The sequence below is a fragment of the Harmonia axyridis genome, chromosome 3 (genome assembly GCF_914767665.1).
Source record: "Harmonia axyridis chromosome 3, icHarAxyr1.1, whole genome shotgun sequence".
In the NCBI taxonomy this organism is placed as follows: domain Eukaryota; kingdom Metazoa; phylum Arthropoda; class Insecta; order Coleoptera; family Coccinellidae; genus Harmonia; species Harmonia axyridis.
In genome coordinates, this window is record NC_059503.1 from 30,882,844 (window position 1) to 30,899,735 (window position 16,892).

General features: G+C 32.2%; 2 protein-coding genes across 3 annotated transcripts; one reads left to right on the forward strand and one right to left on the reverse strand.

Moving 5' to 3' along the window:
- Positions 1 to 922: 922 nt before the first annotated feature.
- On the reverse strand, positions 923 to 3,231 carry LOC123675161 (CTP synthase-like). The gene is made up of 2 exons (XM_045610454.1): positions 1,775 to 3,231; positions 923 to 1,715 (listed from the first exon to the last, which is right to left on the reverse strand). Exons 1-2 carry the CDS (start codon positions 3,175 to 3,177, stop codon positions 1,319 to 1,321), a joined length of 1,800 nt encoding a protein of 599 aa, XP_045466410.1. The 5' UTR covers positions 3,178 to 3,231; the 3' UTR covers positions 923 to 1,318.
- Positions 3,232 to 3,339: 108 nt separating this feature from the next.
- Positions 3,340 to 16,405, forward strand: LOC123675162 (condensin complex subunit 1). 2 transcript variants are annotated; one of them, XM_045610455.1, is made up of 20 exons: positions 3,340 to 3,482; positions 3,533 to 3,707; positions 6,316 to 6,447; positions 6,512 to 6,913; positions 6,967 to 7,169; positions 7,223 to 7,324; positions 7,384 to 7,545; positions 7,606 to 7,776; positions 7,831 to 7,999; positions 8,059 to 8,197; positions 8,580 to 8,872; positions 10,980 to 11,079; positions 12,870 to 13,147; positions 13,205 to 13,434; positions 14,261 to 14,536; positions 14,822 to 15,021; positions 15,152 to 15,322; positions 15,375 to 15,638; positions 15,691 to 15,961; positions 16,154 to 16,405. In XM_045610455.1, the coding sequence occupies exons 1-20, from the start codon at positions 3,426 to 3,428 to the stop codon at positions 16,337 to 16,339; spliced, it is 3,981 nt and encodes a 1,326-aa protein (XP_045466411.1). In that variant the 5' UTR covers positions 3,340 to 3,425; the 3' UTR covers positions 16,340 to 16,405. The 2 variants fall into 2 exon arrangements, with proteins under 2 accessions (XP_045466411.1, XP_045466412.1); XM_045610456.1 differs by lacking the exons at positions 3,340 to 3,482; positions 3,533 to 3,707 and adding an exon at positions 6,044 to 6,264.
- Positions 16,406 to 16,892: the final 487 nt, after the last annotated feature.

The following is a 16,892-nucleotide window of genomic DNA, read 5'->3' on the forward strand; positions in this document are numbered from 1 at the left end:
CAAATATCTATCCACAAAATTTGAAATCTTTACCATCAATAGTTTCCATAATAATCTAATAGGCCACTCACCTTGGGACACCCGATATATGTTTACATAAACTTCTTTTCATGAAAAATGTTGTTCTAACCGACGCCAATAAAGTTATTGAACTAAAATTTGGAACACCTTGTATACAGGGTGTCCCATAAGTGGCACGTCACAGTGACGCCGGAGGTAGGTCAGCTAAAGAGGGGACCTAACCAGCCTAACATGACCCCAGTAAAAGTTGCATGGTTTTCGAGTTATTACCAAATTACGTTTTTTAGTGAATTTTCACCTTTTTTAACATTGTCAGGGTCAGAATTCTGCTGGAAAGCTCTCGAAGCTTATTTTTTTTGTTGTAATGGAATCTTAAATAGTTATTTAAGATGACATGAGTATGATTCTGTCAAAAAGTTATGTGGATTTCCGTAAATTAATGGATAAATCTTGATTTCAATTGCTAGCAAAACGAGAACTTCAACTTTGGACACCTGCTGTGAAAAAAATCCTTGAAACAAAACGAGCAAGTAACATCAAAAAATTGGGCATTTTAGACAGATTTAGAAATGGTACAATACACGAATCTTATGCCCATAAAACTAGGTATTTTCATCATTTTACCGATGCCCTACTTAACTAAGTTGAAACTAGGAACCCCGCTATCAGGTAATTTTGCCGCTTGCTATGACATTACATTTGGTACCGGGCTTTGTTATTATTTGTTAAAGTCACCATAGGGAAAGAGATGGATTAGGGGAAGCGAAAAAGGAATATTATTGAAAAAAAAGGTAAATTAATTAAAAACAGACTTAACTTTCGATTATTTATTTAATTCTTAAATCTAACTTACAGTAAATGTTCAAACTGTTTCCCTCGGACTCTAATGCATAAATGACACCGTTTTATAAAATTACGCTACTTTTCATAGCAGTTGTAGGAAAAATTTTTTTTTTTATGTAGCTACTTATGGAAAATTAGCGACTTCGATTTGTGCGAATTCAGAAGATGCGGAAATGTAGATTCTAATTCCGTTTACTATTTTGTTCCTGGTCTCGGTAGTTTTCAAAATTTGGTACTTGAAAGTTTGGAAGAAGGCAATAAAAGTTAGGCCTCTACAAGAAACGTTTTAACTCGAAAATTAGAAGTTATAAACCCCTGAAATAAAATCGATTTTTGTAGCTGTACTGGACTTTCTAGGCAGTATCATGGCTGATCAGGAAAATTTCTCAAATTTCAGTTTATACTCTATAATTTTTGAAATAATGGACTAATTTGATGACTGATAGTATTTTTGTTATCCCTGACATCGAATCAGGCTTTCAGATTCGTTTACATTTAGTTTAGTTGCCAAATTTTCTAAATCTTCATCTGAATCATAATAATCAGACTGAGCTTGTGGGGACAGTTTGTGACCATTTACAATGTGTGAAGTCAATTTTTCTTTAGCTGCCAAAATAAGGCCAATAAAGGGGGGAGATGGGGCCATAGGTCTGGAAAGATATTCGGGATGATATTGGACAGCAACATAGTATGGGTGATCCTTAAGTTCTAAAATCTCCATACGTTTCTGATCTGTGTCTACACCAACGAATTGAAGACCTAATTTTTCCAATTGTTCTACATATTCAGGATTTACTTCATATCTGTGGCGATGACGTTCTTCTATTTTCTCCTGAGAATTATACAAATACCTAAAAAAAAAATTTATAGTTAAAAATGAAACTTACACCGTAATCATTAAATGACTAACCTCAATTTTGAATTGAACTCTGGTTTGAAAACCGTAATTCGTTTTCCTAACCTCATTGTCGCACCCATTTGACCAGGATTGTGTTCTGGCATGTCAATGATTACTGGATAACTTGTAGGAACTTCACATTCCGTAGTATGAGCTCCTTCCATTTTTGCAACATTTCTTGCGAATTCAATGACAGCAGTTTGGAAGCCTAGACAAATTCCAAGGAAAGGTTTGTTATTTTCCCTGCACCATTTACATGCTTCAATTTTTCCTTCAACTCCTCTTTTACCAAAACCTCCTGGCACCACTACACATTCTGCCTTGCATAAATTCCTCCAAGCATCATGATATGCTACTGGATTTGTTAATAAAGTATCCTTTTCCAAGTCCGAAGCTTCTATGAATTGAACAGAAGCTTTATAGCCCAAATGATTACTTGCATGTTGTAAGGCTTTCAGAAGTGAAGCATACGCATCTTCTAACTGAGTATACTTCCCAACAATAACAATTTTAACTTCATATTTCAAATGTTTGATTCGTTCCACCAAATTCCTCCATTTCTTCATATTTCTGTGACTTTCTGAAAATGATTCAATACCAAGATTTAATCTTTCATTCAGGTATTCAATCATGCCATAGTTTTGCATTAAAACAGGTACTTCATAAATTGAAGATAAGTCTGGAATGCTTAGAATTTGTTCTGGATTTACATGACAGAAATTTGATATTTTTTCTTTCACACTATGCCCAAATGGTTTTTCTGATCTACACAGAATGATATCCGGAGACAATCCTAAACCTCTTAGCTCTCTTACAGAGGACTGTGTAGGTTTAGTTTTGTGTTCACCTGTAGAACGAGGCTGAGGAACTAAACTAACATGAGCAATACATATATTATCTCTTTTAACTCTGAATTGAAATTGCCTGAAAGCTTCTACAAATGCCATACTCTCAATATCTCCAATTGTTCCACCGAGCTCTATAATACAAACATCTGGTATCTTGCCATTCAAAGAAACAGGTATCGTTGCGACTCTTTCAACCCATTCTTGAATAGCATCAGTGATATGGGGGACAACCTGAACTGTCTTTCCTAAATATGTGCCTTTCCTTTCTCCGTCAATAACATTTTTATAGACTTTACCAGTGGTTATGTTATTATCCCTATGTAAAATTATATCCAGAAATCTTTCGTAATTGCCAAGATCCAGATCTACTTCTCCCCCGTCGTCTAATACATAGACTTCGCCGTGTTCATAAGGTGAAAAAGTACCAGCATCTTCGTTCAGGTAAGGATCGATTTTAATTGATGTGACTTCGAGTCCCGAACTTTTTAAGATTGTTCCAAACGAACTTGATATGATTCCTTTACCTACACCACTTATTACACCTCCTGTCACCAAAATATATTTCATCTTGTAAGAATATTATTTAAATGCCGTAACAATAAACCGCTAACCACGTTCTTTCGCAATGATTTGAGGTTATCCAGTAGTCACAGAATATATTTTGTAGTATTGGCGCTAAGTCAATAAAAATATAGAATGAAATTATTCTTTTTTTTTTAAACGAAATTATCAGTCTGAGAACTTGATAATAATTGTGTTTTGTCATAAATTAGACAGAATCATTAAAATTATTGTCCATTCAAAACAATGCTGAAATGTCCAATCATTCTTCTAAAAGCTTGGAAGAAATAAAGAAATACGATGAAAAACAAGTATTTATTACTTTATTATTCGAAAAGATTTTTAATAAAGTTGTTTTTAGGACTCAAATAAAAATAAGGTATATTCGCATTCAACTTCTGATCTGAAGAGAAAGAGGAGTTTACGGAGTGATATTCATACTGACGAATTGAATGGGAAATATTCAAATTACGATGTGAAAAGACGCAAGAAAGAGGAACAAAAACAAACCACTCCTGACGATGTACCGTCTTGTAGTAAGGATTAATGTTTACTTTAACGCCCCCTCCCCAATTTTGATAATTTTTCGTATAGTGATTCGTTATGATGTTTTCATGCTATATTTCCAATAAGAGCACTGGCAAATAAATAGTTCCCGAGATAATCGATGAAGAAAATTGCTATTTCTAACACTCACTCAATACTCAGTATTGAATCGAAGTGTAACCTTATAATCATATTCTTTACAAACTGGATCACGAAATAAATTAATAAAAAAAGACAATTTAATGAAACTAAAGATGATTTTCTTTCAATATCAATTATGCCCTTTTTTTCTACGTAAGATGCCTCCTAAATATAAAAGTAAGTATTTAAAAAAAACCGTGACATAGTATTAATTGTTAAGCCTGAAGGTCTCGTTAAAGAATTCGACGTCGCATGTAATGAACATTTAGCTTAAGTTTTAGAAATATCTGTTATTCTCAAAATTCAAATGAAAAGTGACAGTTTCTGATTTCAATTTCAAAATTTTTCAGTTTCCAATATAAATATAAGTGAAAACGGTTAAGAATATTTGAAAAGTCAATATAATATACTAAAATTATTTATGCATAGTGGACCATTGAAAACGAAACACCACCTCTGTAGGTCGACAGAATTGAATTATGTATACAGGGTGTCTCATTTAATGATACACCCTGTATGAAAACGATTGGACACGTCAACTACAATGCACCCCTCGGCATCATTCGCGATGAAATTCGCCTGAAATCTGAAATACATTCGATCTCTCATCGGAGTTGCGACCACCAGTCCTAAATTTTCAAATGGAAGGGGATACCCCATTTGAAAATTATTTTCTTTCTTTATATATCAAACAACAAAAATAAATTAATTCTATCGATTCGTTCGGAACTTCATGTTGGCAAATCACTTTTTATTCACACAATCAATAAAAGCAATATCTGATAAAGCTACTGTCGCAATAATTATGATTATAAATGAACTGTACAGAAATTGAAATCATTAAATTTTTGAGATAATTTGATGAAACTTGAGTCATGGAATACGAAACACGTATTTATTTTCTAATTAATTGCGAGATAAATCATTATTTTCATAAAATAAAATTACAAAATTGCCCGCCATTATATATCAGAGCGAATGACGTCATTCAGTAGTAGAAAAGTAAACAAACGGCTAGTTGAGGTTCTGTTCTGTGACAGATCTACGATCTACTACATGTTATCCAATATGGAAGAATATTCTTCCACCATGTGTTATATCAAGATATACTTATTTCTACCATAATTATATGAGGTCTATGTTTTTCTGGTTCTCTAAGTTTAGTTAACGATTCAATTTGCATCCTACCGAATATTAATTCGAAAGTGAAAAAACGTCAAACTATGATTTGACGTTGTTAGCGCCTCCATGACTCTGTCACGCGTTTTGGTGCGAATTTTAAATCTAAAAACTTTTCAAGGGTTAGAAAGTAAAGTTTAAAGTGGGATGCCACAGGGCACTATTGTTGGTCCTATATTATTTATTCTGTATATGAATGATCTTTTCAACTTGACAGCTTATGGAGATTTTGTGTCTTTCGCTGACGGCACAGCTATATTTTATTAGAACTCATCGTGGCACTCACTAAAATAAAAAGACGAACAGGATTTTGGATAAATAATTAATTTCTTACTTATAACGTTGCTCACGTTGTATACAAAGAAGATATTTTTCATGCCCTCTGCTAATTGTGGTCCGCAACCTCTGAGTTTTCATGAATTGAAATTAATCTTTGAGAATGAATCTGTTATTATGAAAAAAAACACAGTACACCATATTAAATATTTAGGAATTGAAATTGGCTGCCATTTGCGATAAACACATGCAATTTTTAGCGAATGAAGTCGGATATTTATTTGCTTCATACGACGAGCTGCCACCACACGAACATTGTTTTTCGCGCCACCTGCTGGCTTGGGATGATACTCTAGTCTAGAGTCTAGTGGGTCTGGCACCATAGATTAATAAAAAGTGGAACCCTTAATCTATGGTCTGGCACTGTAGGTCCAGAAAAACTCGGTTCATATTAATGTTCTGTGTTCAAAACTAGGAAAAATTTAAATTCAGTTTCGAAAAGACATGAGAAATAGAATCCACGGCAAACTATATCATGCCTTATGGCTTCAAAACGAATGATTAATTCAGATAGTTGAAATCACAGGACACTAATATATTGAAATTTCACATTCGAAAGCACCGAGAGATCTTAGGAACCGAATCCTTTATTCGATTTCTCATTGCCATAGATTTATAATTTCTATATTCATAGATTAATAACGATTCTATAGACATTCATTTCTCTATGAACGTTTCTATGTTTTCGTTCGAATTTGTCTGTTGGACGTTAAAATTTTTATTAGGATAATTTTGAAGTTTTTACTTTCATTGTTTGAACAGCGAGTTAAACAATTCTATGAATATTGAAAACTATATATAAAATGGAGATTTTTGAATTACCCTCCCATAAAAGTGAATTAGAAGTAGATAAAGATTTGTCTCGAAGCGACATAGTAAACTACCTGCAAGGTATTGCAATGAATGAATTTTTTTAAAGTCTTCAATGCTTTTTCTTTACAGAAGCTAAAACAAACTACAAAAATGGTATAGGGTATATAATCGAAGAATGCAAAGCATATTTTTCTGCTATTTACCATTGCGATATTCTTTCAATCGATATAATTCATTCAGCATATTCAGATTTACATAGAGGTAAATGATCTATATTCCGAAAGAAATGGTCTTTGTTAATGTTATATCCTTTGCGGCGTTTTAGGTTTGAAACGATTGAACGAAGACTTAGGACCTTTATTATCAAACTGGGATGATGAAGAAAATGAGGCATTGAAAGTACAATATTTGAATATAATCAAAATCCATCTTTATTGTTACACACAAATGATCATAATACTTGAATCTAAGGAAGAAGAAAAACACATGAAGAGTTTAAAATTGAAAAAAGAAAAGAAAAAACCTGAAAGCCCTTTTTATATGGATAAAAAGCAAGTTATTGTTCAACTCTATACCTTAATACAACATGAAATCAAGAACTTCTGGACTCCACCAATAGTAGAGGGAACATTTATTAATTTAATATCTGAAATTTGCTATCGATTTCTACAAAACTCTTCTATCAAAGGGGAGAAGAATGTTTTAACTGAAATATGGGGATTCTTAGGTAACCATACCGTTTATATTTATTCTTACTAAACAGAAAAGTTAATTCTTAAGGCACATTAATCAAGGATCATAATCATGGAAACTCATTTGTGATTAGAATTGTGGAACTTATAAAGTTACATGAGCATCTTGTTTATTGTTTACCAGAAGGGTTTAAATTTTTGGTAGAGAATTACAACTGTAATAGTATGATACACAAAATCATTCAAGAGGTGACAGAATGGCAGACAGATGAAAATTACCATGATGCACAAGTGAGTAAGAAGAAATATTACTGAAATTATCATGTATCAATGCTTCATTTTAGGGTGCTCGTTATTGTTCATCTTTATTGGTTGAAATGGCCATACTTATGCCAGATCTTATGTTACCAGAAGTAATGTATTTGACCAGATATCTGGATCATGATGTAAATTGATGCTTAGAATTATTATTCTTCTTTGGTAATTGGAATTCTTTGTTTTTTAGTCTCACACATTGAGGAATTGTGTATTGTCAGTAATCACTGAAGTTATTTCTAAAGTTTTGACCAACCATGAGCTTTCAGAGGAGGAGAGAGAATTTCGTGATGAATTTATAGCTATTTTGAAGGATCATATAGGAGATGTATCACCATTAGTACGAACTAAGGTAATATCATAAATCATTCACTGTTGGTATTTACATTTTCACTTGCTTCGCCTTTTTTAGGTTTTTCAGCAATGGGCGCGTTTGCAGGAAGAGAATGCCATTCCTTTAAAAAACCAGAATGAGATCTTAGAATTGGCTATTGACCACTTGAGGGACAAAGGTGCCCTTGTTAGGAAGAGTGCAGCAAGCTTGGTCACAATATTTTTGGCACATAATGCCTTCAGCTATGATGTATGTTTTCTGTAATGAAAATGTGATTGATAATCTTTATATGGTATATTTTAGTTGAAACTTTGCGAACGTAAAAAAAATGTTGAAATGGCTGAAGCTGAAATCAAAGAATTAGAAGAGGAAATTCAAAAGATTTTTCAGGATTACAGTATAGAAATGGAGACCAAATGGAATGCAGTTAAGGATGATATTATGGCGGTAGTCACAAAAGAATTTGAAGAAGGTTTGGAAGCTCACATTCTTTCAGTTATTGATGATTATATGTTTTGTTTTTTTTTATAGAGACGCAAGCAGTAGATATTCCAGAGGGTGTTGAAGACATTCCCGAACTAATTAAAATGTATTTAGAGGAGAAGGATTACAAGAGTGCTATTAAATTGTGTCGATCTGCTGAAAATGTACCCATATGGAAGAAAACTTTGTGAGTAGATTATTGTAAATAATTAAAGTGTCATAAACATTTTCATTTTGTTGGAAGTGAGTACATTCTTGCATTAGATAAATTGTTCTTCATTTTTTAATGTCTTAGAACAAGCAATATCTCACCTTAAAAGACATCTTCATCTCTATTTCAGTTAATTAATTCATATTATAGTGCTATAATAGATCTTTATATTTCAATATTACTTCAGTTGATATATTTTTTTAAACCAAAAGAGATTCCAATAATATTTAAAAATGATTTTTTCATTAATCTTATCATCCACAATGAATATCATTATATGCAAATCACAGGTCTATTGTTGTTTTGGACTATTATACATACATTGATCTTAATTTGAAAATAATTCAAATCTTTGTAGAGAAGAACTTGAAGGATCAGATAAGGTGGAACTCACGTTGGTATTACTTAAAAGTACCTTTTTAAAACCAAGCAACAGTAAAATGGAGCAACTTTACAAGAAACTGGGAATTCTCAAAGAAAAAGCTGAATATTTAAGAGATACTGTTACTTTTTTAACCCTTATTGATTCTGCAATTGAATACATGGTGAAATTGTTGGAGACACCTACTATTGGAGAACTCCATGAAGCTGTACAGTTTCTGACCACTGCATATCAATTCAACATTGATAGAAGCATGATGGGTATAGTAGGTAAGTCATTTCAACATATTTAATATTTGTAGTATCCAATTATAAAGCCAAGTAATGTTATGGTGTGAAGAATATAATATTGATAAGCCACATGACAAATACAGTTTTATGAGCATTTCGATATTTCCATGAAAATACCTCAAAACCATATTATATTTTTCATTTAATAATAAATGTTTATTATCTAAATGGAAAGGTTTCCCAATTACAAGACATTTATAATAATATATCAAAAATGACGAAAATAATCCAACTTGAAATGGATTCATTTTTGTAGAGCACAACACAACACATGTGCAGTAGCCTATCCTGTTCTCCAAAGATCAATTCTTGGGTAACGACATTAAATTTGAAAGCAAAATAGTTTAAAAAGTATTTTCTTTGCTGCAGCTGTAATAGTGCTAACATGAGGAATAAATGTTAACCTATTGCCTTGATCTTTTATTTGATATACTCTCGCCAAATTCAAATTATTCATGCAATTTTGTGCTCAATAATTATATTTATTTGGGTGTATGTTATGGATTTGCATTTATCAATATTTAGAGGAAGTTTGTTCATTCACTGAGTCTTTCAAGATCTTGCGACTTGGAGTCCTGTGAGGCGTTAATGATTCTGAACAATTTCAAATCATTAGAAAACAATAACATATAATTGAGTAAATTATCACCATTTACGAAAATCAAGAACAGAAGGGGTAAACCACTGGTTGCTGAAAAGACATGTGATCTTCTTCTTGCAATGCTTATGGTTTTAAGTCCAGTCCACTGTTGAATATTCCAAAACCACAACATCCTTTTCCTGCCAATGTGATTAATGACTTCTAAATTCCACTTGTAGCTGATTATTCATACCCTCACAAACATATTGCGTTAAAGTTGTTTAATCAGGTCGTTTTGATATAGGCAAAGAAGATTATTTTATACATACACATTTTGAAAGTTTTAGTGAAAGTGTACAGAAATATTATGGAACTCTAGTTTGATATGTTGTATATTTTATTGTATTTAGGAATAGGAAATATGATGGATATTTTCCACGGATCTGGAAAACAACTATTTTTTAGAGCTGCGTAGTGGCCTACATAACATTCAAGCATAATTTTATTGTATTTGAAAATAGGACATATGACACATATTTTTTTATTTTTTTTTTTTCATGTTACTAGTGGAACAAACAGTTTGTGTGAATTTGGAGCTTAATTTCTCATCAGTTTTTACTGCCTTAAGCTCCGGTTTGCAGACGTTATTTTTTTTATTGGTGTTATATTTTCTTTGAGCATTTATCTGTTATGTCATACTTCTGCAAATAAAGAAATTTATTATTATTATTATTATATTCACCACAGATCTGGAAAGCAATTATTTTTTAGAACTGCGTTAAAAATGATCTGTAGCGGCCTTTATGAGTTACATGACAAACAAGCACAATCGTTCAAAAGAAAACTTGGAACTCTGTCAATGCCACCAGTACAATTTGGCTTCATTGCTCTTGGACATTACAAAACTTCTCCTTCGTCCAGGGAATTCAGAGAAACAATTTGATTGTGAACAATTGTTTGGGACATGGCAAGAGATATTAAACTCATGTTCAGTGTAGGCACTTTGAAAAAAATTGGAGAAAGCATTTAGTAGGTGTGATGGAAACCAAAGACTCGTCACAGTTCTTGCACCAAAGATTTATAACATCCTACGTAATGAAATAAAGATGATAACCAATTACAAACGTTTTTTCAATGAATGCAGATGGATCATACCTGTAAATAGTGTTCAAATTCATAAATTGTCATAAGGGGTTGATTGATGGGGGTTTTTTCGATATGTAACGACATGTCAACGATGCTTTTTTTTATTTTTTGCATCTAGAGTATATTTCTGTCAAAAACGCACATACAGGTGTCCTCATCTAGGTGCATGAGTAAAGTAATTATGAACTAATGTATCGTAATGAAATGTAATCTTCTTTTGGTATTTTGCGAGTAATAATAAGTTTGTTTCTATTCTATAATAGTAAGAGGCCTAATGTATGCAATATATAGGACTTTCTTGTTATGAAAACTCTTCCAAAGGGTAGAATTTTCAGATCTGCTTATTAATTTTTTTTTCAGAAATGTTAAGAATCATGCAGAGAAATGAACAAGAAAGAAAAGACGCCATAGTGAAGGCATTTCATTCCATCTATTTGGTAACAGATGCTAAGAATATTACGTAAGTGCTAATTCACTCAAGTAAATATTGCTAGAAATATTAGGCGACAGTGCGCAGTAGCTCACTCTGAATGTCACAGGTCCATCAGAAGCGGCATACAGATTTTAACCATTTCTTGATATGCTGACAACATATTGACGAAATGTGCAAATAGCTGCTAGTGTTATTGCTATTGTTATGATACAAATATTGAATACCAATTTGATCATTGACTAGGTGTCGCAAGCTTTTGAGCACACGTTCATTTATATGCCTATTGCGCCCCTGAAGATTCCAAAACTTCATATGGGTATATGTATAAGAAATGTGATTTCTAATGATGTCATTTTTCCTAGTTAGTTTACTCAGTTATGAGTTTCTGATGATACTTTCTATCTGAAATTTTGCATGAATATTCAAACCATTATACACATACAAATTAAATTTAAACATGAGCCGCTCATTTTGAAAGTGGCCTAACTCCATTTTTCTTCAAATCGAGATATTGAAAGTTTTGCGTTTCAAACTACACGGCTCAGTTATTCAATTAATTCGGAAAACTTATGTGTAAAAAATGTATCGTATTTTCTCTGAATATAAGTCAATCTGAAGTGCGTCACTGATGAATAACATGAAGTTGTACATGTAAATAAGGTAACCGGCAGAAAATTGAAAAACGGAGTTAGGTTACTTTCAAAATAAACGGCTCATATCGGATCTGTTGTTATGGAAATGTTAGGTTGCTCGCTGTTTTCTTTAGCAGAGTAATTTTTCATAAAAATGCGATATCTCGCATCATTCACACTGGTGCAGTTCCTGATACCATACATACTAGCCGTAAATTCTTGAACGGTCTTCATTTTTTCATCAATGAAAATATCAGCAGCATCTGTTAATGATGCAAAAATGTTTGATATTTTTCATTTTTCGAAAATAGCTGAAAAGGTTTTACTTTTCCTTTATTATAAAATGCTGCCGTGTAATCGCAACCTGTAAATGCATGGAAGGCAGGAAGACTTTGGCATAATTTGATTCCTAACTTCAACGCTAAATCGGTGCAATTAATGCAATCGATTATTAGTCTTTCTAGTTGCTGAAGTGGCAAGCCAAACAGCTGCTATGCTGTGTCCTCTTCTATCGCATGAGATGGTTGATTGGGACCTCTCAGTCGCACACATTCACTCGCAGCAATATTTAACTTTTTAAAATTCGACAACCGGGATTCGGAACTGATTTTTCGCAGGCAACCCTATACCACCGTGTTCATAATAAAATAATCTTTGATTTTATTGATTTTGATTCAATAATCAGACCGTTGCAAAATGCTAGTATAGATTTACCTGTTTATACCTGGCTGCCCGAGAGTTCTGACCGGAAAAAAATAGGCAACCTAACGTTTGCACATTCTATGGGCTTCATACTTTCGATTGGTATAGAATTTATCTAATAATCAAACCGATGAAATGTTTTAAAAAATTTTTTTTTAATTATTAATTAAACCTACTCTGGACTAAAATTTGTTAGGCAACCCATATGTGATATATTTATTGACATGTTAAATTAAATATAAAATACGTTTTATCAAATAAGCATCACGGTGAAGGTCGTTTTATATCGGGATCCTATACTAAAAGCAACTCGTTCTAGAGTGAATTTATGCATTTGATATCTACCAAGAGCCAGTCAATTCAATTTACTGTTATATAATAAGCGAATACATAGACCCATAGTCATTATTTTTAAATGTAGTATAATGAATTTTTTTTTTATTTCATTTTAAGAGCCAACTTCTAACTAAAACTTTTTTACAGGGACCATGCTATGATAATAGTAAAACGTTTAATACAGTTACTGAAGTACATACCTGTCAATAATTTGGGAGATTTTCAGAATGTTTTGGCAGAATGGGCTAAGAAAGGTCTTATAGATAACAGTGTCATTGACATGTTATGGCAATATTTCACTAACAAATTACCCACTTCCGAAGAGGATAGAAGAGCCTCTTTAGAATTACTTAGAATGGCTGCTATCAAGAGAATTTCTATAATAAAGAAAAATATAAAACTTATTTCAGCCATAGCATTTGAAAGTAATATTTGTTTGTTTGAGTTGATGATATTATTCCTGTACTTTTACTTTTTTGTAGAGAAAGACGATAAAGTACAAAAAGACATGCTACTTGTCGGTTCAGCTTGCAAAGCTTTAGCAGTTGTGGGAAGGGAAAAGATAGATATGAATTCTAATGAGCCACCTTTCAAGATCAATGCAGACGATGAAGTTTTTCAGTCTCTGTTGGAGATCATGTCAGTAAATTTCTTTGAAAATGTTCATTATTATAGCAATGCTATATCGAGCGCCATTACTTGTGTTTATAAGGTAAGGAACAGAAAAACTCTTCAAGGAAGTTTATCAGAGATCGTTATTAACAATCTTGAAATGTACTCTTTATTCCTATTCTCTAAGCTTTCAGCTATTCATGAAGCCATATTCAAGGAATTACAATGTAATAAACACATAGAAATCCAAAATTCATCAACAATTATATATGGCTCACCTTTCAGTAGAGAGATGAGATTGTCCCTGTGAAATTACCTAAAAACAAATTCAATTCAATTTTATTCATCCATATGAACAAAAAATTCTTAAAAATTTCATCAAGGAGAATTTTCTAAAGCATGTGTATCATACTTGACTGTCAGTTTGAGCGCTGTTACAAATCTTCCTCCTTCCCTCTAAGCAAGGTACATATGAATAGATAGAAATAAGTCGGACAGGATCAGTCATTACATTAATATTATTTCTAAAATTATAAAAAATTTTAAGGTTTCAAGGAAAAATCTTTTGTATCTGTTACTTTGTAAGTATAAGACCTCAGGGTTCACACTTAATATTTATCTATTCATATGTAATTTCTTTCATTGTTGAGAGAGAGCGCTTAAACAGCTTTCTTTCTTCTAGAACCTTGGACACCATTCTGTAAAAGTATCATTGATTGATTTAAATTAGGGAATTCGATATATAAATATAATTTTGAATTACTATGTGTATTAACATCGTAGCTCCATCGAGATAGCTGTGTGAATAGCCAAAAGCTTGAAATAAAGAGTTCCAAGATCATTGATTACGATCTCCGATAAAATTGCATGAATTCATTAGGTGATCGATAACCATAACAATAAATTCTTCATTTTATACCTTCAAGGTTTGCTCTAAACCAGAGACGGTTTGCGAAAACCTGCTGAAGAATATTATAGGCACAATAATCGATAAAAAAGAAAAACTATTGTCTGAATTCCAATTGGTCCGCTTTTGTCAATTACTGGGTTGTATTGCTGTTAGTCATCTGGATTACATGGATAATATTCTATACAAAGAACTGAAAAGAAGGAATAACATGAGAGAGAAGAATAAAAAGAATGACCATCGCCCATCTAAGAATATTTCTAAGATAAATGATTCTGTACTGAATCATACGAATGTAAGTATTGTGAAGCATCAAGGCACATTGGAGGGGCAGCATTCAATGTAGTCAAGGCTTTCTTTACATATTCTAATACATTCACTATCTCAATTATACAAATTTCTCATAAACAGCGGAAATGCAGCTATGTATATCCAGAATAAAATGGCTCAAATCAAATGCAAATGATTAATTATTATTTTCTAAATATATTGAATACCCTAAAAATATAAATAATTTCAATCGAATATGTTGCTTCTACATTTTCCAAACATATTTTTAATCATAGAAATCTTTTTATAGCCTCATGAGGATTCTATCCTAGAGGGAGCCCAAGCAGAGGACTCCGATGCTGAATTCATTCTGAGTGTTTTAGAAAATGACACCGTCAATGGTTCAGGTTTACTTGGAAAGCTTTCTTTCATCATCAAAAACATTTGTCAGAGACCAGATATATATAATAATCCCATTACACAGGGCGCGGCTGTTATAGCCTTGATCAGGTAATTAATATTTGACAATGTATATACGCAGATTTCTTCTTAAAGAAAGAAACTTGAATTGTGAATAGAATGATTTTCATAGGCCTTATTGCCCATACCTAATGTTAAAAATTCTTTTGTTTATGTTTAGGTTTATGTTAGTTTCAAGTAGATTTTGTGAAGAAAGTATGCAACTTTTATTCACAATTTTTGAAAAAACAACACATGCAGATCTTAAATGCACAATTTTATACCATTGTTCAGACCTACTCACAAGATTTCCAAATATTGTTGAGCCGTGGACTCCCAGAATCTATCAGAGGTAAGTTGACTTACCTCCGTTATCATCTTGCTCATTTTATATTCCAATTCAGCCTTATGGATTCTTCATCAGACATAAGAAAAGCCACTTTCTTCACTTTGTCCAATCTGATCTTAAGGGACATGATCCGAATACAGGGACACATATCGACCATGGCAAAATGTATTATAGAACAAGACAAAGAACTGAATACTATGAGCAGAACTTTCTTCATTCAGTTGTCACAAAAAGAAAATAATCTGTACAATGTTTTACCTGATATTTTTTCTCATCTTGTAGAAACTACGGAAACTGAAGATTTGAGAGTTATAATGAGGTAAAATATCTATCTAATCAATTTTTTTTTCATAAATGATATAAAATTCAAGGTTTTTATTCGATCTGATGGACAAGAAGAAGTATATGGAGAATCTTGTGGAACGATTTTGTTGCAAGTTTCAAATGACAGAAAACATGAATATCTGTAGGAACATCATGTACTGCCTAACATTAATCACCTACAATGAGAAAGCTTTGAGAAAGTTACAGGAAAATTTTCCACTTTACAAACATTTGGTACATGATGATGAAATATACACACAACTGAAACAAATTCTCAGTAACTGTAACAAACAGCAAATTGGAAAAGCAGATCTAAAGGTACTTAATTCTGACTAAACATATTTTCCATTGGTCCCTCAAATAACACTTTTTCCATATATCTTGGAATAAGGCTTGATTGAAAATATTTTAAATATAAATGGAACACTCTTTACACCTTCTTCCTGATAAAGAGTAATATTTGGCTGTTTGGCATAATATTAATGATAAAATGTTGTTTTAAATTTGCAGCCTATCATCACTGAAATTGAACAGACCTTAGAGGGTGTCTTTGAAATAATGGAGGGGGATCAGAGACCCCCTCCCCGTCCTGCAATAGTTAATCGAAGAAACACTAAGAAAACAGCACCTAAGAAGAGTAACACAAGAAAGGCCAAGCGAAAAAAGGAAAGCAGTGAAGAAGATGAAAGTGAATAGAATATGCCAAAATTTTCCATTGAAAAAATTGCTGAAAATCTAATAAAAATTATTTTGTTTAAAAAATTCTTGATGAAAATTCAATTAAGTCCATCCTGGTTTCTACATATTCATTCATTATAAATATTACAATTGTTTAACTAATACAGTAGCTATGTGATATATTTGCATTGTGAATAACTTTGTGCTATTTTTCGAAAAAATTAATAACTTGAAACGGACGCATTATAGATAGAAAAGAATTTAAGTTAAGGAACATTTCAAGTTCAGACAATTAAATTGGATCAACAACTTGCACACTTGGAAGCGTGGTTGCCTTTCTAGTGTCATAACTTGTGACTTATTACATATATGCATTTTCAAAATATCAACCAAAATACACTGTTGATATATATTGGTGAAACAACTGTTATGTTAGAAATAATGAAAACATGTTAATCCGACATCATGTTAAAATATTTCCTTTTTAACGAACAATTCAGTTGAAAATGGATAATTTTATGATTTTATCAAAATCTATACTCGGAAGGTTAAAACAAACAAGAAAGCTCTG

What these genes read in the sequence shown, in the direction of transcription:
- LOC123675161 (XM_045610454.1), bottom strand. Translation starts at nt 3,177, where the DNA reads ATGAAATATATTTTGGTGACAGGAGGTGTAATAAGTGGTGTAGGTAAA. An exon ending in GAGTTCAATTCAAAATTGAG is followed by an intron (nt 1,716 to 1,774) that starts GTTAGTCATTTA and finishes TTTTTTTTTTAG; the next exon opens with GTATTTGTATAATTCTCAGG.
- LOC123675162 (XM_045610455.1), top strand. Translation starts at nt 3,426, where the DNA reads ATGTCCAATCATTCTTCTAAAAGCTTGGAAGAAATAAAGAAATACGAT. An exon ending in CACAAAAGAATTTGAAGAAG is followed by an intron (nt 8,000 to 8,058) that starts GTTTGGAAGCTC and finishes TTTTTTTTATAG; the next exon opens with AGACGCAAGCAGTAGATATT. An exon ending in CCATTACTTGTGTTTATAAG is followed by an intron (nt 13,435 to 14,260) that starts GTAAGGAACAGA and finishes TATACCTTCAAG; the next exon opens with GTTTGCTCTAAACCAGAGAC.